The sequence below is a fragment of the Macaca fascicularis genome, chromosome 2, assembly GCF_037993035.2.
Source record: "Macaca fascicularis isolate 582-1 chromosome 2, T2T-MFA8v1.1".
NCBI lineage: Eukaryota > Metazoa > Chordata > Mammalia > Primates > Cercopithecidae > Macaca > Macaca fascicularis.
The window spans coordinates 11,865,943-11,892,357 of record NC_088376.1 but is presented as its reverse complement, the minus strand read 5'-3'; the positions used below and the strand labels follow the sequence as shown (position 1 = coordinate 11,892,357).

General features: G+C 40.0%; 1 protein-coding gene and 1 long non-coding RNA gene across 6 annotated transcripts in view; one reads left to right on the top strand and one right to left on the bottom strand.

Moving 5' to 3' along the window:
* The window catches only part of STAC (SH3 and cysteine rich domain), a 170,236-nt gene extending 167,255 nt beyond the window's left edge, over positions 1–2,981 (top strand). For all 5 annotated transcript variants that reach the window (XM_074030801.1, XM_045387152.2, XM_074030800.1 and 2 more), the window contains one exon: positions 1,170–2,981. In XM_074030801.1, coding sequence (XP_073886902.1) covers positions 1,170–1,268 — 99 coding nt within the window. In that variant the 3' untranslated portion in view covers positions 1,269–2,981. The remainder of the gene's footprint in view (positions 1–1,169) is intronic.
* LOC101925714 (uncharacterized) overlaps positions 1–26,415 on the bottom strand; it is a 227,871-nt gene that overhangs the window by 48,818 nt on the left and 152,638 nt on the right. The window lies entirely within an intron of this gene.

Genomic DNA, 26,415 nt, shown 5'->3' with positions numbered 1-26,415 from the left:
CCTATTCAAGTCCCTTCTTCTACATGATGGAAGAGCCCACTGTGGTGGCTTCTGTTGGAGCCTTGCTCACATCCCTTTCACCAGGTGGGTGCACTCATCTCCCAGTTGCTATGTTGGCCACCAACAACTCACAGCTGCCTTCTCAGGGAGGGCCTTTTGAGACAGCAGGACCCTCTATCCTGGAAGGTTATGCCCCTCAGGCTACAGGCCAGCCAATGGCCAATGACTGACTGACATAGGGTCCAAAAGTCTGAAACCCTAGCTTCAAAGTGACACAATTCTGTGATGCAATTCATGCTCCAGAGCTCCCAGGGGAACCAAGCTAGACTGCTTTCCAGCTGAAAACCTCTCGTTGCTGGGCTCCTTCCCCTGCCCCCATCCTGCATCCTTCACTTCCCACCCGCCAAGAGCACCCTCTCAATAAGCCACTTGCACAAGGATCCCTGTGTCAGGCACTGTTTCTAGGGAATCCAACCTAAGACAAGGTGAGGCAGGAGAAACTCACAACACAACAATAGTTCTGTTCATAAACCTCTTCTAATTTTCATCTGGCACATCCACCCTTCTATGCCCTTCAGTGGCCAATAGGTGGTGAGCGGCAAGAGTATCCAAATGAATGTTTATCAACTCCTTTTTAAAAGTCTAGCATAGGTGGCCTTACTTTGGAATATGGGAATTGTTAGCATCTATTTGCTTGAGGCCAGGAGTGAAATAGTTCCCTTTGGCTTCCCGATGTTATATGAGATGCATATAAAATTCTGAGCACATGACGGGAGTCTGCTGAATGATAGCTATTATTTTGGTCCTTTAAATAATATCTTGAGCACTCATTGCATGCCATATGCTAGGCTCCGTGACAAACATTCTTATCTCATTCTGTCCTCACAGTGACTCTTCAGAGGGTCACAGTACTATTAATCCTCATTTTATTGATCCTCATTCATAAAGCTAAATTTCAGAAAACATTGAATGCCTGGGCCTCATTCCAAAGCTAGGTTTTTGCCTAATTTTATATCCAATTCTCACTGTGCTCATTTCCCACCCTGAAACTACTCTCCCTTTTCCAGTTTGTTGCTCCTGCAACCTCAGTCAGCAGGGATTCAAGCTGCAGGTTCTAACTTCTTTCTTGCTGACAGTAAAGTCTTTTTTTTTTCTTCCTTGGCATTCAGATCTGCGTGAGTTCTGAAGAAGAGCAAGATGGCTTTATCAGAGTCCTCAGTGGAAAAAAGAAAGGCCTCATCCCCCTTGATGTCCTAGAAAACATCTGATTGCTGGCTCCTCCTCCGTTTGCAGTAGGCAAGCTCTGCTGTGATGCCTATGCCTCATCTCACACTGCGTCAACCCAGAGGAGCTGCCGCACTGACCCAGCCCCCCAGGAAACAGTGAGACAAGAATCAAGTATCTGAGACTGTGGAGTAACAGCCACAAAACAGAGGGCCCACCGCACACCATATCCAGGCCTCCCTAGATGGGGACGAGGCTGAGAGAGTCAGCAGGCAGAGCCAGATGCCATGCTTGGCAGCAGCAGTAGGATTATAAACCACAGCTGTCCCCCAGGATCCCACTCCTTTCCTGTCTGTGTGGTGTAAGTTAACACACTGGAGTGTGCTCCAGTTTGCAGGGTAGCCCAGTTCAAGATTCAGATCCATGTAGCCAAGTATTATTCTGGTTCCAGACCTATGTCACCAGTACCGGTCAGTCAGTGTCATCACATTTCAGGCCCCAAGCATTCTCTGTGCAAAGCATCAGAAAGGCCTGCTTCCCAGCCCCCAGCATTCCAGTGCTCCCCAGGCTCCCTCTCTTTGTGATTGTGCTATCCAGAGTGTCCAGCTTGTTCTTTCTTTCTCTTCAGTCCTCTGAGTACATCTGGTGGTGTGCATTAGATGTGAGGGCTATGTTGACATGGCATCACCTCCAAAGACCTGACCTGCCTAAAGACTGATGACAAGCCATCCTTCCTGTTGTTCTAGGTACTGGCCTGGGTAACAGAGCAGGACACAAGACATAGATACAGTGGGGAGGAGAAGTGGGGAAAGGTGGGGCAGAGAGTTCTTACTTATTGAAGATTATACAGCCCTTTGAGTTATGAAATCCCAGCTTGAGGGCGATGGACCTAGGGAAGAGACTATAACAAAAAGTCTACACTTTCATTTTACATCCTTTCTATTGGAGGCAGCATTTTTCCTTCATGCTGTCCTATAGGACTCCACTTTGGAGGTTGAACCTACTTTGCGGGAACTAGGAACTTGAAGGGGAATCAACAACAGCATCTTAGAAAAAATGTAGCCAAATTGGAATCCATTCTTCTTTAGGGCAGTATGTTATACCCTAGCAGATGTAAAATGGAAAATAATCCTAATGCTTCATCCTTCTGAAAGTAGAGGAACTAGGGGCCCAATTAGCATCATCTAGAGGAATCTCTATTACTCTGTACTTGTACTAATGTTTACAAGAATGCAATATACTGTGATGCCTTCCTACTCAAGCCTGCTAGCACTCAAACTTGCATCCTATTAGTCATTAATATGGTTAAACTTCAATTCACAATCACCTTGGAATCAATGTCAGTTTGATTTATTTTGTTACAGAGCAATAAAATCATTAGAACAATGGTTTTTAAAAGACTTAAGTGGATGCATCCTATGCATGTAAGCATTATTTCCCAAACCAAAGTGTCATTAGTCTCCATTTATTTATTTTGTTCCTACTCAGTGTGAAGTTGGGAACTGAGAGGGGATGGCTGCTGGTTTCACAGAAGTTTGGATGCCTTACTCTTATCTTAAAGCCAGCATCCAGAATTTCCTCCCTCTCTGATGCCACATGCAAAACCAGGTATACAATGGCAAGATGGATTCTTTGAGAGCCAGGGTAGATCATATGACCGCCTTTCTGTAAAATTGGATGCCTAGTACAAATGCTCTTTGCCTCTAATTCAGTATTCCATTTAATAAAAACAACACAGTGGAAAGGAGCATCAGAAACATGTGTCTTGATCTCTTCTTTCTGTTGTGATACCCACTGACTTTTTGGCACAATGATGTCATATCATATGCATGTTTAATTAAGATGAATCTTAAAAATCAGTTTGCCTTTTACAGTTGAATAGAAAGAAGATGTGGACCGGGCGCGGTGGCTCAAGCCTGTAATCTCAGCACTTTGGGAGGCCGAGATGGGCGGATCACAAGGTCAGGAGATCGAGACCATGCTGGCTAACACGGTGAAACCCCGTCTCTACTAAAAAATACAAAAAATTAGCCGGGCGAGGTGGCGGGCACCTGTAGTCCCAGCTACTCGGGAGGCTGAGGCAGGAGAATGGCGTGAACCTGGGAGGCGGAGCTTGCAGTGAGCTGAGATCCGGCCACTGCACTCCAGCCTGGGCGACAGAGCGAGACTCCATCTCAAAAAAAAAAAAAAAAAAAGAAAGAAAGAAAGAAGATGTGGTATCTAGCCTCCAAGGTAGTCTCCCAAAGATCCTACCTCCTCATATTCTTTCCTTTGTGTAGTCCCTTCCCACACTGAATCAGGTCTGATCTTATGTGGCCAATAGAATACAGCAGAAGTAGTACTACAAAGCTGCCTTACTCTATTTTCTGTTTCTGTAACAGAATATCTAAGATTGGTTAATTTATCAAGAAAAGAGATTTATTTAGCTGACAATTCTAGAGGCTAGGAAGTCCAAGAAGCATAGTGTTGGCATTTACTTGGCTTCTGACAATGGCCATATGCTGTATCATAGTATGGCAGAGAAGCAGAATAGAAAGCAGGCATATAGAGAGAGACCAAACACAAGGAGCAGCTTTGATTTTTAACAACTCACTCTTGAAATAACAAACCCAGTCCCAAGAGAGCAAGAACTCACTCACACCCGTGGGATAGCATTATCTATTCATGACGGATTCTCCCCATGACCCAAACACCTCCCATTCAGCCCCACCTCCCAATATAGCCACAATGGCAATCAAATTTCAACATGAGTTTCAGAGGGGACAAACCATATTCAAAACATAGTAATGACCCCATTACTATGATTGCATCTGAGGTTAACTTTTAAAAGCAACTTTAGCCTTGATCTCTTGCAACATTCTCTGTTGGAACCTTCAGATACCATAAGAATTTCAACTACCCTGAGGCCACCATGCAGGAAAGACCCAGTGGAAAGACTACATATTTTATCACTGGAGGTGGCAGACATCACAGAGCAGAGATGAGTCATCCCTGCTGAGCCCTGCCCAAGTTACAGATTTATAAGCAAGATAACTACGTGGGGACTTTTTAAGTCACTAAGTTTTGGAGTGATTTGTTATACAGAAACAGATAACAGAAGCAGGGATTTTGTAATTTGAGTCAAATTACAAAATTTGAGTTTGTTAGAAGAGAAAAATGCTCTCTCTGCACAATGAGGCCCAGAAGTGTTGCAAACATCAAGTGCTAGCAGGCAATTACCCCTCCAAATACAAGATATCTAGTATTCCCTAAAGATCTGGAGTCATCCAGACATAAGGGAAAAAGCAAGATGTTTCTCATAATATAGATTTTCATGAATGCTTACATAAACACAGATTTTAGGAGCCACAACTTTTCTTCTCCCGCCTGTCTGCAGAAATTACAAGCACAAGGATAGCTATGGCCTGCCAAAGTCTTAAAGGTTTGCAAGACTCAGAAAATGGCTAAAAGAAGGACCACAGTTTTTGAGTGAAGAAGAGATGAAGACCTCAGGAGATACTCTGGTGAGGAGACAGGGAAGGAGGGGAAGTGTCCATATGAAGAATAAAAAGGGAAACTGAGGGATATGCTTTGTAGTGTACGAAAACAGCCTTGTACCCCCTTACCTCCTGCCCTTGCCTATAGCCAAGGGATGGTACATACCTAGCTGCACCAGGGAAGATATGCCCTATACTTCATCACCAGTGCTGTAAGATTTTACTTCTATTATAGTAAATTTGAAATGAAGAACTGAGTGAGCCTTCCTCAGGGCTCCAGAAAGTGGAGAATAGAACTCCCTTTACCTCCCATCACTAGCAGACATCTACAGCACCTTTCACGTGGGCAGCAGGGCTACAAAGAAAGTCCATGTGTAGATATCCAGATGGCTAGATTTCACAGACAGTTAGAAGTCCAGATGGCTAGATTTCACAGATGGTTGATTTCACAGACCACTCTTCCTTCCTAACTACACAACACACACCACCACCACCATGACCACCCATACACACATTCTCATTCACTCCCATTAAGAGGAAGAGTCCAGCATTTGGGTTGCATATTTAGAGTAGGTAGTGGAGTAGAACATGGTAGGATCTATTAGAGTTAGTCTTCTTTGCTGCTAAAGAGAGAAAAATAAAACCAGTGGGAAGATCACAACACCTTGGTGTCAAGTACTGTTAAAAGGCAAAAGAGCCAGTTGTCCAGGAAACTGGCTACTCCAAGGAGGAGAGAGCCAAGAAGGAAATCTACTGGCCAGCCTCAGCCTACAGCCAGGTCCAGTCAGAGATGCAGCTGTGAAAAAGTGGTGTGTGGGAGAAAAAAGCTGAGATTCAAATAAAGTGAACCTGACTTCTTTACTCAGGACTTCTCAGAACTTTTAATTTGCTAATTCTCACGGTAAATCTCCAAAAAGGAAATTTAACACTGTGGATCACCTATTAGCCTCTCCTAAGATAACATTCCAAGGAACATAGTTTGGGAAATTCTGCAGTAAAGAATTCTCATATCAGATCACCCAAAAGCCCCTATGCTTCTACTATCCCCTGTCTTCCTACATCTCACTGAAATACTTACAAAGAGCAAAAGCACACAATCATAATGATAAGAATGAAGACGATCTACTCTGGGATCTGAGTTGGTAGGAGAATAAACTAAAGTGGGAACCTGTATACTCCAAGAGTGAAAAACTCCAGAGAAAGTAGCTTTATCGCACTGATAGCTGTAGCAAATACCAGCAGGGAGTAGGCTGTATAAATCTGGGAATAAAAGAAAATTCATCATTGCCCAAAATAGCATCTCCAGGAAACTGAGTGAGCAGGTGTGCTCCACAGATTTATCACAAAACAGAAACTCTTAAAAATAACTCGGACAGAGCCGGGCACGGTGGCTCAGGCTTGTAATCCCAGCACTTTGGGAGGCCGAGATGGGCGGATCACGAGGTCAGGAGATTGGGACCATCCTGGCTAACACGGTGAAACCCCATCTCTACTAAAAATGCAAAAAATTAGCCGGGCGAGGTGGCGGGCGCCTGTAGTCCCAGCTACTCCGGAGGCTGAGGCAGGAGAATGGCGTGAACCCGGGAGGCGGAGCTTGCAGTGAGCCGAGATCCGGCCACTGCACTCCAGCCTGGGCGACTGAGCCGAGACTACGTCTCAAAAAAAATAAAAAACTCGGACAGAAAATTAAAACTAGTTTAATGACATCCTGTAACTATCTCGTAGGTTTTACTAAGTTGCCACTCTGTTGTGTGTTTCATACCACACCTGGTATTTTGACCCTTAGAACATGTTTTTTGTTAGATTCCAATGAGAAGTTTTAAATAGTCTTTAATCTTCCTGTGGATAATACAAATTTATCAATACTTTGAAATTTTAACAAGATAATAGCCATTTATTTTAACAGTCCCCTTTTGCAAATGAAAAGATGGCAGGGTTTTTTATCAGCTCATTGTCAAGCTTACACAAATATTGAACATCCTCCGTGTCTTCATGGAAGTCAGGACATACTAAAGTCCTGGAAACACACCCAGGAAAAACACAAGACCTGTTTCCAAGATCGTGGATCATCTTTCGAATTCCTCCCCTGGCATTATTTACTCAGGTTTTCAAGTTATTGCCTGAATCCATCTTTTTCTATACATGGTAAAATTTTTCTTTGTCTATCTTTGTTTTTATCAGCTGTTTGAAAATTATGTGCTTAGTTTATTTACTTTTACTCTTTATTTGGGTAATAAAAATCATCCAAGGTTATAAATTTTCCTCTGAGTTCAGCTTTGACCACATTAGTTAGCTGATTCTATTTTCATTCACTTATAAATTATCTTTAGTTACAGTTTTTATTTTTTATTTGATTTTTAGTGTGTGTTAATTAAACCATTGTACACTATAGTCAGAAAATATGGTACATATGATTTCTGCTTTGAAGACCTAATTGGCATGTTGTTTTGTGCTCTATTATTCATCTTTATAAATGTTCAGTGGATGCTGGGGGGAAAGTCATGTCTTTAGTATACAAAGTTCAACGTGTATCTATTAAACAAATCCTTTAAGCATCCATATCTTTTTTTTTTTTTTTTTTTCTCTTTTGAAACAGTTTCACTCTGTCACCTAGGCTGGAGTGCAATGGTGTGATCTCATCTCACTGCAACCTCTGCCTCCCGGGTTCAAGCAATTCTCCGCCTCAGCCTCCTGAGTAATTGGCATTACAGACGCCTGCCACCACACCTGGCTAACTTTTTTTAGTAGAGACAGGGTTTCACCCAGTTAGTCAGGCTGGTCTTGAACTCCTGACCTCAGGTGATCCACCCGCCTCAGCCTCCCAAAGTGCTGGGATTACAGGTGTGAGCCACTGCACCCTGTCTAAATATCTATATTCTTATTTATTTTTACTCATGTGCTCCATCAAAGACAAGGCCAAGCAACAGTGTGGTTGAAATAAAAGATATTCTACAAGGACCTCCAATCACTTCCTTAGAGCCAGCCGTGGAGGGAGGAAATAGCAGCCAGTTCTTTCTGCCGCAGTCTCCCTTTCTATAATAAATATAGGATGAATCACTCGGGTCATTTCCTAAGTAAACATTCTCTTTAGGTCCCCGGAGCAAACTGTAAAGGAACCACTTTTAAATGAAGATGTTCCAAAGATATTCTTAGAAAACTTCAATTTCAAATGCAGAGTATTTGGGTCATGGAATCTTGACAGAAAGATAAATTACAATGAAACCCACCGTCACTGTTGAAAAACTGTTAAGGGTTTTTCTGATAAACTCAAAGAAACTTACAAGTTCCTAATTTTAAGGCAGTGGAGTCCTTTCTTTCCTTCATGTTAGGCGTATAAGAAATGAAATACTGAAATATATCTTCTACTGGAGTGGTATTCCTAGAAGCACATAAAGAGTGCATAACGTGGGTTTGGGATAATCAATCTTATCCTGATATAAATACTTGCTGCATGGTAAGAATTCATTTATTCCTGACAATAATCCTGACAGCTGAGTCTTATTGTCTCCATTTTTCAGATGGAGAAACTGAGACTCATAAATGTTAGATCACTTGCCCAAGGTAACACAACTGGTAAAAGTTGGAATGAGGTTTTGCACCTAAAACAGCATACCTAGCGCTCCTAAGTGGCTGGCTAGTGAGAGCATTTGGTTGCAAAATTAAATGTTGGAGTTGCAGAATAACACACAGGCAATAATTATTATTGGTGTCATGCCTTACTATATAGTTTATTGTAATTATTTCCTTGATGATAATAATAGTTTCAAGTTAAGGATTTATAGGTGATTATAGCAAAAAGCATACAATGATATAGAGGTGGTGCCAGAAGAACTTATGACTTTCCAAGGATCCGTGAGACACACCCTCAGCCTTGCAGACTGAGGAATCTGACGTGTTGGCGCATGGAGGAGAACTTCACTTCTCAGAGTAGGACTTACATTTACCAACCTCAAAAAGTCACATAAGCCCAAAAATAATAATTTATGAGCTCACATTGAAAATAATATAGTCATTATGTTGAGGGACAAACTTTACTGGCGTATCTATCCTACTTGGTCTCCCTGAGGGCAACTGCATTAAATCTCTCCCGTACTTGGAAGGGCACCAAATGACTATGGAGGTTAGAGATGTGTTTGGTAGCATCCAACTCACATAACCTGAAAGAGCCACATGCACAATAAGATTGATCTTGACAGTGGTACCCACCATATTGGATAGTTGTTGGATAAGATTTCCTCTCTTCATCCAGTGCTTCAAATGGCCAGTGCTCACTTTTGCATTAGTGATCTCACTTTGTCTATGTTTTCATAGTATAGAAATATGTCCCCTTCTCAGAGGCACATTTCTTACTTTCAGGTAAGTCTTGCCGTAACCAGGGAGTGCCTGTTTTCAAAAAGAGTTTTAATCTCTCCAATTTTATCTAGAGTGTGCTTAACTTTCTGAAATTTCAACTTTCAAAAAGCAAGTATGCCCTTATTTCCAAGTTCTCAAAGATTGAGTCTTTGGATGGGGTTCGTATCACAGCTCCAAGGCATGCCACCTACAAGACTGATAAGGGTGACAATCACATAATGAACTGATTAAATATATTCATACCTAAGAGTATCTAAATTTGGGCATGGTGAATCACAAGCTGCTGGTTTCAAGACACCGAGTTTTCTTTGGTCATGACAATGTATTATGGTTTGAATGTGTCTTCCAAAGTTCAAATGTTGGAAACTTGATCCCCAATGCAGTAGCGTTGGGAGGCAGGGCCTAATAGGAAGTGTTTGGGTCATGGGGTCACTGCCTTCATGAATGGGTTAATGTCTTTATCTTGGAAGTGGATTCATTCTCTCTTGTGCCCTCTCTTTGCCCTTCTGCCTTTCATCATGGGATGATGCAGCAAGGTCTTCACAAGATGCTAACACCTCAATATTTGGACTTTCCAGCCTCCAGGATTGTAAGCCAATAAATTTCTGTTTATTATAAATTATCCAGTCTGTGATATTCTGTTATAGCAACACAAAATGAACTAAGACACAATGGTTGTTCTTTTTGCGGTAAAATCAACAGGTATTTGTTATAGTTTACTGGGAAAGATGGTAATCAAACAAGTAATACTAAAAATGTGTGATTAGTGCTACAATAGAGAAAGTACAGTGAACCATAAGAGCATGCTGGGACTTTACTGGTTTCATTAGGCGTAGGACCTACAAAGCTCAAAGCTCTCATGCTAAAAATGTTCTCACTTTCCAAAAAGGCAATTTTATATTGGAAGTATGGTAAGGCAGCCTTCTTTCCGCTCTTTCTCATATAATTTCCCAATACCTGAAGCACTTTAGTTTCACTAGAACTTACGGATGATGAGGGAGGGTATTTTGTGGAGATTGGGCAGAGTTAGATTTTGTGGACTAAAGGTTTTTTTGTGGGGTTTTTTTTTAACTTTTTAGCACAAATGTTTCCAATTGTGTGGGCCCTTCATGTTGGAGTGTTGACTATTTGAGCAATATTAGCAGTATTAGTAGAAGATTGGGTGAGGGATAGAGAGGCTGGTGAGGAAGAGGGGATGGGGTTAGGTGGAGGCATGATGGTGGCCATAGGAGAAACAGGCTGCTGACTTATGCAACATATCATTCCAAAGAGGGTATAGGTTCATATCTCATCTCTAGAGAAATGTCCTAAAAAGAATAATCCATCCAGGTAAGTCCCCATCCTTCCCACATCTGTCCCGATGTTTAGGACCCCGGAAGAAAATTATTTACAGAATAATAAGGGTTAAAGCATCATCAAAATGGAAACAAATATATAGGCTTCTTCACAACTAAAGGAACCAGATTTTTTTTTAAATCACAAGCATCTTGTGATTTGGGCCAAATTCCTGTCATTCATGATGGATCTCAAAAGAGCCTTCGTAGTACAGAGAGATCCCAAACATGAAACTGCTCACCCCTAATGCTGCCAAAGTTGCTTTTCTCCCTTTCAATCACAGGCAGCTGGGGGGTGGGGGGAGAGTCGAAACATTAAATACTAAGAAATTAGTTTACATCTTTTGCAGATGTGATATTAAAAACATAAAATTCAATGCAATGAAGCAGTGCAGGGCAAATCATATTGATCTAGTGCTGGGAATAAATCTGTGAGCTTTCAGGACCAAGAAACATCTACTGCACTCACAAGAGAATCAGCCATCTGAGAAGTATCACATACTCTGCAGAAAAAGAGTGGAACAAGGAGGTTAGGCCGGGCATGATGGCATGCACCTATAGTCCTAGCCACTTGGGAGGCTGAGGCAGGAGGGTCACTTGAGCCCAGGAGTTTGAGGCTGCAATGAGTTACGATTGGTCCACTGCATTCCAGCCTAGACAACATAATGAGACTTTGCCTCTAAAGTAAAATAAAAAGAATGGGACAATGAGGGTCTATGGACTCAGCCAAGAGGGCAGTAGCAGGACTCAGATGAGGTTCCAGATACAGCAAGCTGTCGGATGGGGATGGGGCAGCACCAGGCAATGAAGAATCACCAACAGTGTAGCAAGACTGAGCAGGTTGTACTCAGCTCTGTGTCTACTGAAGGAAGAAATACTTAAAGAGCCCTTGGTTTGAAGTGTGAGACCCTCAACACACCAGCTGAAATAACAGAAGATTGATGCTAACGTGACTTCTAGAAAGGGTAGTTGCTGTTACCTGCAGGGCTTTGGTTTTGCTGAGGAGCCTGCAAGCTGGACCACGGCTGAACTTTCTTGAACCCTTGAAGAAAGCCCCCATACCCCTAGTCCAATGAGACTCATTAAGGACCTCTGATCTCCATAGTTCTAAGATAATACACTTGGATTGTTTAAGCCACTAAGTTTGTAGTCATTTGTTACAGCACCAATAGGAAACATGCAGCATTGCACTGCCACCTGGAAAGGTGGAGAGATAACAGGAGAAATTTAACTGAACCCCATTGGTATGCCTAAAGAATACTGAGTTCCCAAAACTCAGAAAAAGCCAACTAAGGAGAATGGGAAAAATCTAATAGCATGGTGCTAATGTGTAACCAGTATAGGAAAGTTATTATCTCCTTTGCCAAGCTAGCCTCTGAGGATGAGAAAAGTGGGGAAAGATTCCTCAGTTTGGCCACTAGGATTATATCCAAGGGCACACTGTCCCTGCCACCTTGGGGCCTACATTGAGGATGCTACTGCAGTGCATGTTCTAATTAGAAGGCAAGGAATTCCAGAATGTGTGTATACACACATACATGCACACATGCATACATGCACACACACACACACACACACACACTCAGATGGAATTTATACTGCACTCCGGTAAAGATTTAAGCAGTTATTTCTTCTTTGAGTCAGTTGATTGATTTCAAAGCCAGTCTCTCCCTGTTTTTTACACAAGAAGCAGCCTCAGTGCTTAGGCCTCTCTTTTCTTGCATCTCTCTTTAACCCTTTCCTCCTCCACTGTCCCCACTACCACCACCATCCAGAGACTACCACACTCAGAAATATTCCATCACCTTGAGGAAATGATACCTTTCTTATATCTTGTAAATTTCGTAGCCTTCAGAGAAGAATGTTAAAAATCTGTTTTCCTCCTTCCAGTTTTTATTTTTCTCAGCAGGGAAGGGTACATTTTGGTCGCAGTGACCTCTGGCTTTGTGTGACCTGGGAAACAAAACAGAATCAAAGATAAGCTCTGGTCTGATGATAAGGAGATAATGAGATATGAGCATTTCCACCTTAGCCTGCAATTTATTTCTCAAATACATTCTATATTTATGTCTCAACACAGATCAATCATTACCAGCAATGAGTAACTGATAAAGCATGAGAGAAAGAGGTATGTAAGCAAGAGAAGATTCTGGGAAACAAGAATATAACATGCTTGGGGTAATATAGGCAGGTGAAGGAACCCAAGAAAAGGTTTATGGGGTATCATGAAGTATAGGTGAAAATGACATTCAGTAAGGGTTCTAACTGGTGTTGGGGTGAAGACAGACTTGGTATTGGGAGAGCTGAAACAGAAGGGAAGACACATTAAGAGCAAGAGAAGAGCAGGCTAGCAACGAGGGAGGCCGTGACTGAGTGGCAGTCTGCAGCCATATAGGGCAACAACAAGAGACCCATGGCAGGACAGCAAGGTCAGGCAGCCTGTTTGGCAGCAACCTGCTGGCACCGTGTGCTCACAGCTCCTCCACCATTGCAATGCCTTTTTTGGTGGTGGTTCTTCCCCAGAGCCAACCTTAAAGCCAGAATCATCCTCCTAAAGTATCATTTTGATCCTGTTGCCACCCTGTTAAAAACCCTCAAAGGGCTTCCCCAGGGATACAGAAGCAAGTTCAGCCTCTGCAGTGGAGGTTTCTTCAGAGGCCTCAGACCAAACTCAGCTCTTCTGAAACTGCATAGCCCTGCCCTGATTTCTCAAGTGGCGTCTATCACTTCCTGTTTGACTAGTGTTAATTTTAAAAATTGATTTCAGTGAATGGACTTTTTGAAGGCAGAATGCTAGGCTTGATTGCCTTGCAGATGGTAGTCAAGGGAAACTATCTCTGTGATCATTTCAGAATGCCATGGAGTATTGACATCATCAGAAAAATCACTGTTACCAGCACACTCTCTTACGTATCCAGGTCACGGTACTAGATGACCATGAGTTTTGTCTACAGGAGGTTAGATCAGTCAACAAAGCCCACTAAGATAGAGATTAAATCCAAGATCTGAACTAGAGATTTGATTATATTCTATTCCTTGGCAAGAAACTCCAGCTTCAGCCCCAGTCACAAGGTGTGGGTGTGATGTTGCAGATCCATTGCCATCTCCACAAAAGCAACTTAAAGAACACTCGCTGACAGGCTGCTCCACAAGGCCCCCTTGTGCATCCACCCCTCCAATCTCTAGTGCTCTTAGAGCAGCTCAGCTCAGGTGGGGATTGGGGGAAAAGGATAGGAATTATTTGCATGTTATGATTTTTAAGTCTCAAATTACAAGTAATCTTAAAAGTAAAGATCATTGAGTAAATCTGTGTCTTAGATTAACTATAGGACTTGTGAGCACCCAGAAGGAGGAACTGCAAACTGTTTCTGAGCTGCACTAGCTCAAGCTGGAAGCAAAATTCAGTCTCCTCACCATTGTTTACGAGAAATCCACTCCCATAAATCATGTGTTGAGTTTAGTAGACTCAACCTGATGCTATCAACAAAGAGTCTCAGAAGGAGTCCTGGCACTTGGTTTTTCACTATCTCCCTGCCCTTCTTTCCTGATCCCTTTTGATTCCTCCCACCTTGCTCCCAGGAGCTCCAAATTCCTCTCACTCTTTTAAACAGTGTGTTTCTCTCCAGCTCCTTCCTTCCCTTTGCACAACCAAACACACTAAAGTGCTCAACAGGACTAGAAATCTCCCTTTTAACAAGACTTACTATCTGCACAAGAACTTAGATTACAGTTAAAATTATACAAATACCATGTTTAATTACCAAGGAAAGCCTCCACTTAAAACAGTGACCTAGAGGAGCTCCAAGGGTTTCTCCCCTCCAGACCCTTTCCCTGGTTCCTGCCCAAGAGGACACATCTCCACGCCAAGCATCTCACTATACTTCTTCATACACTATCAATCTGTGCGACATGGCAAGGCAACTGGGATTGTCTTTCTCTGTATTCATGTCATGTTTCTGACACCTACTTCTGAAAGTTTCACTATTTCAACTGAGCTGACTCTCTGCTCATGTGAATACAATGTGTACTTATTTATTTATGCCTTTCCTTCATGCTGAACACAAAATGATTTTTATTGGGCTTATGGTTTGAGATTTGGATAATTAAAGCAAACATATTTCTTTTGGAAAGTCACTTTTCCAACATACCACATACAAGAAACAATGAGGGATTCTTAGTGATGGTTCACTCTTGGAAAAATAGAAATCATAGCCCACACCAAACAGCAGAAACAGAATGACCCAAAATGCCATGACTTTACTGCAGTAGTTTTCTAATAATACTTCTGCTTTCTCTTAAATATTCGCCTTCTTCGGTTCTCTAGAGCTTCCCAGCACTGAATGCATTTGGCCTTCCCATCACATGAATAGAGTTGTTATTTGTTTCCCGCTTACACAACCATTATTTGAAGGAGCCTAATCTGTTTCCTAAGTGCACAAGAACAGTAACAACATTACTTGCTCTTGTATAAGTTTAGATATATTACAAATGTAATTATGTGCTCTAAAATATAATAGCTATAGTCTTTACAAGTTTATTTTATATTTATTTTATTTATATTACCACTGCATCACAAGAAAGGACATAAATAGTAAACCTTAAATAATAGAGCTGTTAAGCTAGAAAGCAACTATTAGCGTTTGATAAGATTGTGAGATGAGCATAGTTTTTTGTTTTTTTTTTTTAATACAAGCAACCTAATTTAGTTCCTTACTGGCTGGTGGCCTTGGACAAATTATTTAACTTTTCTGATCCTCAGAGATAATCATATCCAACCGAAAAGATGTTGAGCGAATTAAAGGAAATATTTATGTGAAAGGGTATATTGCAGTGGCACAGAGAAGGGTCACTTTTCTTGTTTTACTATTTTTGTCCCCCAAGAGTGGTACTATCCTAGTAAGAGGCAGTTGCACTGTAGTAATTTTTTGAATATAAAAATTCTTACTGCACAAATAAGTAGTTTTTTAATAGTGACTTAGTCTCATGTGGTAAATATTTTCAGAGTATCTTTTGTTCAGTATGTGAATAGTTGATAGTTAATAAACCAGCATAGTACATGCTGGTCACTCCAATTCCCCCACTTAACTTGCCTGAGCACAGTGCAAAGCAGGGTAAACCAATGATTGAGCCATGCCTCTGCTGACTGACTGCCATGTCCTTCAAGAGCTATGGGCAAAATTCTTTATGCTTATATGGTCCCTATGTCTGAAACACTCAAAGCATTTTTCCAGAGGTTAAACTGGGGCTTTCATATGACCTGGTTAATAAATGTCAAGTCTTCAGTGTGAAGCCTCAGAATGTCCTTTTGAGGAAGGTGGCTGACAACCTTATCTTCCATACAAACAAACTGAGGCATGGAGAAGATAAATCAGAGGACTTGTTATGGATTCTTCATTCCTTATGCGTACACTTGTAGTTTATCTATGAAGACCAGTGTTTCACGGGGGTGCACAGAAAGCCAGCAGGAATCCCCAGAGATCATGGCTGTGGTTTCTTGGAGAAGGCAGCCCACCATTCTAATGTGGTTGAGAGGATTACGGTACTGGGGTCGAGGGGTGCTGAGGCAGGGTCTGTCTGAACTGGGTAAACAGTCTGAGTCAGTGAGGTTAGGAAAAGCAGGTAAGCTGGAACTCCAAAGGCGTGCAGTGTGATACCTCTCATAGGAAACAAAAAGTTCCCGTTTTGGACCAAGTTTCCATGGCTACAGTAAACCTCTTCTCAGGAGGAAAGAACAGCTCCAGCAGGGCCTAAGAAGAAGGGCCTTTGTGCATGGAGAGGACTGGAGTGCTCTGATCAGCAGCTGTGAGAGGACAGAGCTCCAACCTGCCAGCTTGAAACACTGGCAGTAACCGTGACAGGAAGAAGCAGAAAGACTTCCAACTCATGGCAACCACCTCCACCACAAACACAGTGGGTCTTGGGGACCATCACCCTCCTTTACACCTTGACAACACAGCGAAGCTCAAAACACTTTTCCCAGAATTCCCATCCCCGAATGATTCCATGTCAGTGAAGGTCACAAGATAAATACTGCATGAGATTTAAAAAGCAGAAATGAAGCCACAGCCATGTTTTTGATGCTCTGAAGGTCAATAGGAGGCACGAGGCACTTTGGCAGTTCACTCACATTGTCACTGGCTGTTCTTCCAATTCCTGCTTTATCTTCTCCTTCAGCTTCTTCACACACGTACACAGCATCTTACCAAGGGGTGCAGCTGCTCCTGCATGTTAGTCATGGCATCGAGTTTGCTGGTGGGAAGAGACAGACTTGAGTTCCAATTCCTCCTCATGGGGTCCAGCTTGTCTTTGCTTTTGCTCACATCCACCTTTCTTATCTAGCTGCCGGCCTGGGTACCCTCATGCTACTTTAGGCCCAACACTAGATGAAGAGATACACAGTCTGGCATAGGCTCCTCCCCCAGGTCTCTACAAAATCACATCCTTATAATAAATTTTGTTTTCTTTATTACTTAGAGTAGTCTTACTTTTCTGATGGAACTCCAAGTGATACACATGTACTGTCTTATTTAATCCTCACAACAGTCCTAGAAGGCAGGCACTATCATTATCCTCGTTTTACAGGTGAAGAACTTGAGAAACAAGAAGATTATTCTATATCAATTAGCTGGTATGTGGTGATGCTGGGATTTACACCCAGGCAGTCAGATTCCAGAGCCTGAGTTTTGGCTTTTTGCTGATTTCTTCCTTAATTCCATGAAGTCTAGCTTCTGTTCTCACCAGTTTTGTTAAGAAAAGAATGCTCTTAATACTTTAAAAAATTATTCTCAGAAAACTTTCTTCCATTCTTCTTCTAGACCTCCCTAAAGCCCCTGATATGTTTCCTTATTCCTTTCCTTTAGCTGTGCTGAAGTTTCTTTTCTGTTTTATTTCCCAGCTTTTCTGCTTTCCATTGTCTGCCATGCACACATGCACACATACATGCATACATGTACACACATACATACACACATGCACACACGGGTTTGACCATGCCATTCTAGCTCCAAATTGCATGCTCATTCTTTAGACCACACTGTCTGCCCGACAGTGATTCATCATCAGTCTCCTTTGCTAACCCAGATCTCTGCCATCTCCCACTGGGGGCTGCCAGGGCTCTATGCCTGCTACCCTTTAATAGTACAATAAAAGTGATCAAACTGATCAAGTGTAAAGCACACAGAAGAACACAGGCCAGATGGGAAAGAAATAGGACAAGGGAGGGAAGCTGAGGAAACAAGCCAAAGTACGGTTAACTGAGGAGCAAGGCAGAACCCAGTGAAAGCTTATAAGGCAGAAATAAACTCCCACAGGGGGAAAAATGCTTTTGTGACTTTTATACAGAGAGAAGAGAAAGGGCCTGGTCATAAAATAGAGAGATAAGAGAGGAAAAAAATATGGATTTTCTAGAGAAGAGGAACCAGAGGACCAGAGCTGAATTATTCGTGGAGTCAACTGAGCAGAAAAAAACTGTTCCAATGCAAAGCTAATCAGCAGACATAGGACCAAGAGAGAAGTCCTTATACTTCCTGAAACCAGGATCTGAGGCTGAGGGCAGCCAGAAGCCCAAGAGATAGACCTAGTGTCAGGATCTGCAAACTCAAGAGAATTGGCCAGCCAAGAAGGAATTGTTATGTTTTTTGAAATGTTTCTAAATTAAGAAGCAAGAATTGTGTGTATGAATGACCTTACACTCCTGACTTCTCCCCTCGCAGAGCACAGTCCAGGATGACTGACCCAAGGATCTGCCTTTTATTAGAGAATCTCCTGAGAATGAGAAACTACAATTTTCCAAGAATGACACAGTGTGTTGTCCCTGTTTTTCCACATACATACTAACATGAGAATCATGAACACCAAGAAGTAAAATAAAACTCAAACCAGATCCAGAAATAAAATTTGGCATTTTGAACTCAGTAAATTTGGTAAACCTTTGCAGAGGAAAACTTAGCTGACAAACACATGAAGGCATCCAAAAAAAGAGACAAGAGTTTTAAAAATGAGACTTGAAGGCCTTTTACCCAGTGGTCTTGGGCCCAGGAATTAATTATATTTCTGAATCTCATAATTAGAAAAATGCTAAACTGAGAAACAGCTTTTTACCTAAAGTTTAACTAAGTGCTACTTATAATAGCATAAAATTAGAAACAGTCTATATATGGGGCAAAAGGGAATGGTTCTATAGTAACATAAATAATCTGTGCAATACATCTCTACTATGGATATAATAGAAGCATTTCTTTAAAATGAAGCATGTGTGTCTGTGTGTGTAGAGACAGAGAGGCAGTGACAGAGAACAATAGAAATATTGATAAGTGAAAAGAGAAAGTTGTTCAATGTTATGTAGAGCATGCACTCATTTTGGTGAGTCTCCCTGTGGGGGTTCTTTATCTGTGATTACATGTGTAGATGCCTAGGAAAAGTCTGAAAAGAAATACTGCAAACCCTAGCAGTGGCGACCTCTGGGAGTAGGGAGAATGGAACAGGAAAGCCAGGGCATTTGTTTTCTTCTTTTTTATTCTTTCAAATTGCTTGAATTTTTTTTGGATTTCAAGCAGAAACCTGTCCATTAAAATCTGTTCTCCCTGTTCATGGTTGTATCTCAGAAGCTGCTTTTTTGACAGGGACTACATTCCCCAGTTTTCCTTGGAGCTAGATGTGGCCATATTTGCGACAGAATGTGAGCGGAAATATGAACCACTTTCAGGTCAAGGTTTTGCACACACAGAGGGCCAATTCACTCTTGTACTTTCTCCTTCTACCAGTGGGACTGTGGATATGACATTGGAGCCTCAATCATTAAGATGCTAGTGGATGTTGGAATCACACCTTTGTCTCTGAATTACCACAGGGGGAAGAACCCACTGCTTCCCTTGAACGCTTACCTGGGATAGTTACATTAACAAGAAATTAACCTTGATGTCTTTAAGACATTACATTTAGGTCTGTATCCTTTCACTTTAGGTTAACCTAGTGAAAATTACATTATTGCTTTTTCTTAAGGGATTTTTAAAACTATATTTATTTTGAGAAAATTATAGATTTACAAGCAGCTATAAGGAATCGTAGAAAGAAATCACACATACTCTTTACCCAGTTTCCCCCAGTGGTAACGTCTTGCAAAACCGCAGCACAATATCACAACAGAATGTTGATATGGAGTCAAAATAAAAAGCATTTCCATCACAACAAGCATCTCTCTTATTCCCCTTTGTAGCCACACCCAATTCCCTTCAGCCCAAATCCCCACCTTAACTCCTAGCAATCACTAATCCATTTCTAGAATTTGTCATCTAGGAAATGTTGTATAAAAGAAGTAATATAGTATGTAGCCTTTTAGGGTTGGTGTTCTTTCACTCAGCATAATCCTTTGGAGATTCATACAGGTTGTGGCATGGATCAACAGTTGGTTCCTTTTTATTACTGAGTGATATTTTATGGTCTGGATGTACCACAGTTTGTTTCACCATTCATCCATTGAAAGACATTTGGTTTGTTTCCAGTTTTTTATTATTGCGAATAACACCTCTATAAACATTCATGTAAAAGCTTTCATGCAACCATAAGGTTTTATTTCTCTTGGATAGATGCCTAAGAGCATGATTACTGAATCATATGGTAGTTGTATTTTTTAGTTTTTTAAGCAACTGATAAATTGTTTTTCACACTGATGGTACCATGTTACATTCCCACTAGTAATGAATAAGTGATGGGATTTCTCTGCATTTTTGTCAGTGTTTGGTGTGAGCATTGCTTTCCATTTTACCCATTTTTATAGATGTCTAGTGATTTTCTTTTATATCTGCCTTTTTTGATATATTATATTTGTACATATTTTGGGAGTACATGTGAAATTTCATTGCATGCATAGAATGTAAAATGTTATATACTCAATGTGACATTTCATTGTGGCTTTTATTGGCGTTTCCCCAATAGCTAATGATACTGAATATGTTTCATATGTTTGCCATCTGTGTATACTCTGATGAAATGTCTCTTCATGTCTTTTGCACATGTTCTCACTGGATTGTTTGTTTTTTCATTGTTTGTTTGGTTTTGAGAGTTCTTTAAATATTTTAGATACTAGTCCTTTGTTGGATTTGTGATTTGCAAATATTCTGTGATTTGCTTGTCTTTTTATCCGCTTAACAGGGTCTTTCTCAGAGCAGAAGATTTTAAATTGTAGTAATGTCCAATTTGTCAACTTTTCCTTTTCCGGATCATATCAAATCAAGAACTCTTTGCCCAGCCTCAGATCTCAAAGATTTTCTCTTGTGTTTTTCTAAACATCTTATAGTTTAACATTTTACATTTAAGTTCATGCTCCTTTTTCAGTCAATTTTCGTATAAGATGTGAGATTTACATTTTAAGGTTTTTTTTTAACTTATGGATGTCTAAATGCTCCAGCACCATTTGTTGAAAAGGCTCTCTTTCTTCCATTAAATTTTGTGCCTTTTATACCTTTGTGAAAAAAACACTTGGGCATAATTTTAGATTATTTTTGTGGGTTCTTTATTTTGTTAATTGATCTATGTGTCTACGCTTCTACCAATACTGCAGTGCCTTGATTACTACAACTATATAATAAGTCTTACAATTGAGCAGACCAAGCTCTCTCATTTTATTCTGCTTTTTCAAAATCATTTTGGATACTTTAGCTTTATCTCATATAAATTTTAGAATAATCTTGTCCATATATATTTGTAAAAATCTTTCTGGTGTTCTGATAAGAGTAGCATTCAGCCTTTATATCAATTTGGGGAGGATTGACACCTTTACCATGTTGAGTTTTCCAAATCATAAACACAGTCTGGCTTTTCATTTATTAGATCTTATTTGATTTCTTTAATCAATGTTGTATCTGATCCAAAAAATTTACATGTTTTGTGAGATTTCCACTAAGTATTTTATTTGAAGAGGTTTTAAATAGTATTATATTTTTTAATTTTGGTGTCTTTGTGTTTATTGCTAGTATGTAGAAATACAAATGGTTTTTATATGTTTATCTCAAATCCTGTGACCTTGTTGAACTTGTTTAATATTAGAATCCATGGGGTTTTCTATGTAGAAAATCATGTCATTTACAAATATGGACAGTTTTATTTTTTCCTTTATGATCTATATGCCTTGGTTTTCATTTGTTACCATATTTTACTGGCAAGAACTTCCAGCTCTGCATTGAATAAGAGTACTGAGAGTAGATATCATTGCCTAGATAGAAAGCATTCAGTTTTTCACCATTAAGTATAAAGTTAGGTGTTTTTTGTGAATATTTCTTTATCATGTAGCAAGTTCCCCTCTATTTCTACTATTCTGAGAGATTTTGTCATGAATGGACGTTGAATTTTTTCAAGTGCTTTTTCTGCATCAATTGATATTAGCATGTAAATATGGTGGATTATATTGATTGGTTTTAATGTATTTTAAATATTGAACCATCCTTGTATCCTTTGGATAACACTACTTGGACATAGTGTATAATTATTTCACATATTGCTGAATCCTATTGATTTATCTAAAGATTTTTGTAAAGATTTTTGCATCTATATTCACAAGGTGTATTGGTCCATAGTCTTCTTTCTTTGTACTACCCTCGTTTAGTTTTGGTATCAGGATAAGACTGGCTTCATAAAACTGCATTTGTTATTTTATTTTATTTATTTTAGACATGGGATCTCACTCTGCCACTCAACTTTTCTCTATCAGTCTTTCCAGAAGTTTGTCAATTTTATTGATCTTTTCAAAAAATCAACTCTTTATTTTATTTATTTTCTTTATTATTATTATACTTTAAGTTCTGGGGTACATGTGCAGAACGAGCAGGTTTGTTACATAGGTATACATCTGCCATGGTGGTTTGCTACACCCATCAACCCATCATCTACATTAGGTATTTCTCATAATGCTATCCCTCCCCCAGCCCGCCAGCCCCTGACAGGCCCCGGTGTGTGATGTTCCCCTCCCTGTATGCATGTGTTCTCATTGTTCAACTCCCACTTATGAGTAAGAACATGCAATGTTTGGTTTTCTGTTCTTGTGTTAGTTTGCTCAGAATGATGGTTTCCAGCTTCATCCATGTCCCTGAAAAGGACATGAACTCATCCTTTTTTATGGCTGCATAGTGTTCCATGGTGTATATGTGCCACATTTTCTTTATCCAGTCTATCATTGATGGGCATTTGGGTTACTTCCAAGTCTTTGATATTGTGAACAATGCCACAATAAACATAAGTGTGCATGTGTGTTTATAGTAGCATGATTTATAATCCTTTGGGTATATACCCAGTAATGGGATGGCTGGGTCATATGGTACATCTAGTTCTAGATCCTTGAGGAATTGCCACACTGTCTTCCACAGTGATTGAACTAATTTACACTCCCACCAACAGTATAAAAGTGTTCCTATTTCTCCACATACTCTCCAGCATCTGTTGTTTCCTGACTTTTTAATGATTGCCATTCTGACTGGCATGAGATGGTATCTCATTGCAGTTTTGATTTGCATTTCTCTGATGACCAGTGATGATGAGCATTTTTTCATATGTCTGTTGGCTGCATAAATGTCTTCTTTTGAGAACTGTCTGTTCATCCACTTTTTGATGAGCTTGTTTGTTTTTTTTCTTGTAAATTTGTTTAAGTTCTTTGTAGATTCTGGATATTAGCCCTTTGTCAGATGGGGAGATTGCAAAAATTTTCTCCCATTCTGTAGCTTGCCTGTTCACTCTAATGATAGTTTCTTTTGCTGTGCAGAAGCTCTTTAGTTTAATTAGATTCCATTTGTTAATTTTGGTTTTCATTGCCATTGCTTTTGGTGTTTTAGTCCTGAAGTCTTTGCCCATACCTATGTCCTGAATGGTATTGCCTAGGTTTTCTTCTAGGGTTTTTACAGTTTTAGGTCTTATGTTTAAGTTTTTAATCCATCTTGAGTTAATTTTTGTATAAGGTGTAAGGAAGCGATCCTGAAAGTGATGAGGAGAATGGAACCAAGTTGGAAAACACTCTTCAGGATATTATCAAGGACAACTTCCCCAACCTAGCAAGGCAGGCCAATATTAAAATTCAGGAAATGCAGAGAACACCACAAAGATACTCCTCGAGAAGAGCAACCCCAAGACACATAATCATCAGATTCACCAAGGTTGAAATGAAGGAAAAAATGTTGAGAGTATCCAGAGAGAAAGGTTGGGTTAACCACGAAGGGAAGCCCATCAGACTAATAGCAGTTCTCTCTGCAGAAACCCTACAAGCCAGAAGAGAATGGGGGCCAATATTCAACATTCTTAAAGAAAAGAATTTTCAACCCAGAATTTCATATCCAGCCAAACTAAGCTTCATAAGTGAAGGAGAAATAAAATCCTTTACAGACAAGCAAATGCTGAGAGATTTTGTCACCACCAGGCCTGCCTTACAAGAGCTCCTGAAAGAAGCACTAAACATGGAAAGGAACAACCAGTACCAGTCACTGCAAAAACACACCAAATTGTAAAGAACATCGAAGCTATGAAGAAACTGCATCAACTAACGGGCAAAATAACCAGCTAGCATCATAATGACAGGATCAAATTCACACATAACAATATTAACCTTAAACGTAAATGGGCTAAATGCCCTAATTAAAAGACACAGACTGGAAAGTTGGATAAAGAGTCAAGACCCATCAGCGTGCTGTATTCAGAAGACCCATCTCACATGCAAAGACACATATAGGCTCAAAATAAAGGGATGGAGGAAGATCTTTATTTTTATGGAGGAAGATCTTTATTTCCAAGCAAATGGAAAGCAAAAAAAAAAAAGCAGGGGCTGCAACCCTAGTCTCCGATAAAACAGACTTTACACCAACAATGATCAAAAGAGACAAAGAATGGCATTACATAATGCTAAAGAGATCAATGCAATGAGAAGGGCTAACTATCCTAAATATATATGCACCCAATACAGGAGCACCCTGTATTGATAAAGCAAGTTCTTAGAGACCTACAAAGAGACTTAGACTCTCACACAATAATACTGGGAGACTTTAACACCCCACTGTCAATCTGTCAATATTAGACAGATCAACAAGACAGAAATTTAACAAGAATATTCACGACTTGAACTCAGCTCTGAACCAAGCAGACCTATTAGACATCTGCAGAACTCTCCACCCCAAGTCAACAGAATATACACTCTTCTCAGTACCACATCACACCTATTCAAAAATTAATCACATAATTGGAGGTAAAACACTCCTCAGCAAATGCAAAAGAATGGAAATGATTTTCCTTAATGTGTTTCTATTTTCAGTTTCATGAGTTTCTGCTGTTATCTTTATTATTTCTTTCCTTTTATTTGGGTTTATTTTTCTCTTCATTCTTTAGATTCTTGAGGTGAGAATTGGATTATTGACTTGAGATTTCCTTTTTTTTTTTTTTTTCTTTGGGACGGAGTCTCACTCCGTCACCAGGCTGGAGTAAAGTGGCACGATCTCTGCTCACTGCAACCTCTGCCTCCCAGGTTCAAGCAATTCTCCTGCCTCAGCCTCGCAAGTAGGTGGGACCACAGGTGAGCACCACCACGCCCAGCTAATTTTTGTATTTTTAGTAGAGACAGGGTTTCACCATGTTGGCCAGGATGGTCTCAATCTCTTGACCTCGTGATCCACCCCCACCTCAGCCTCTCAAAGTGCTGAGATTATAGGTATGAACCACTGCACCTGGCCCCTCACTTTTTTTAAAAATAAATTATGTATTTAGTGCCATAAATTTCCATCTGTCATTGCTTTAGCTGTGTCCCACATTTGTTGCTGCATTGTATTTACATTTTCATTAAGTTCAATGTATCATTTTTTGTTTTCTTGAGACTTCTTTGGCCCATGGATGATTTAGAAATGTGCTGTTTAGTTTTCAAGTAATAGAAAATTTTCCTGTAATCTTACAGTGATTAATTTCTAGTTTGATTCCATTATAGCTAGAGAACACATGATTTTAATTATTTTTAATTTGTTGAGGTTTGTTTGATAGTCTAGGTATGGCCTATCTTGGTATATGTTGTATGGGCACTTGAAAAGAATGTTTACTCTGGTATCGTTGGATGGAGTACTCTATAAATACCCATTTGATTCTCTTGGTTGATAATGATGTTGAGTTATTCTCTATTCTTGGTGAGTTTCTGTATGTTTGTCCTATCAATTGTTGAGAGAGAAATTTGAAGTCCACAACTATAATTATATATATTTGATAGAGATAGATGGATAGAGGTAGAAACAGAGATATGTATATAATTTATACATTTAGTTAATATGCATTTGGGATTGCTGTATCTTCTTGATGGATTGATCATTTTATCATTGTATAATGTCCTTCTCTATTTCTGGTAATGTTCTTTGTTCTACAGTCTACTTTGTCCTGTACTAATATAATCCAACTTTCCTTTGAATAATGTTTGCATGATATATCTTTTTCCATTCTTTTACTTTCAACTTCCCTGTATCATTATATTTGAAGTGAGTTTCTTGTAGACAACATATAGTTGGGTGATATCTTCTATTTTTGAGGTTTTTTCACTTCTTTGCTGAGTCTAATTTTTGACTTGTTCCAATCATAATTGCTCATTGAAGAATTTTATCATGGCTGTTTTAAAATATTTCTCAGATAATTCTAACATCTGTTTTCTTTGTGTTGGCATCTATTCATTGTCTTTTTTATTCAGTTTGAGATATTCCTGATTCTTGGTATGACAAATTATTTTCAGTTGAAACCTGGACATTTTCGTATTGTGTTATGAGACTCTAGATTTTATTTAAACCTCTGTTTTAGCTGGTTTTTTCTGACACTGACAGGGGAAAATAGAGTATCACCTCATTGCTGACAAGTAAAAGTAGAAAGCTAGGTTCCCCACTCAGCTTCCATTGGCTCCTTGTTATTTCCTGGCAAGGCTAAGATTTCCAACTCCCCACTTGATCCACTGACAACACAGTGCTTGTTGTCTCTATTTATGGGTGACAGTTAAAGTCCTGACTCTTCACTAGGCTTCCTCTAACACCATCCCAGCA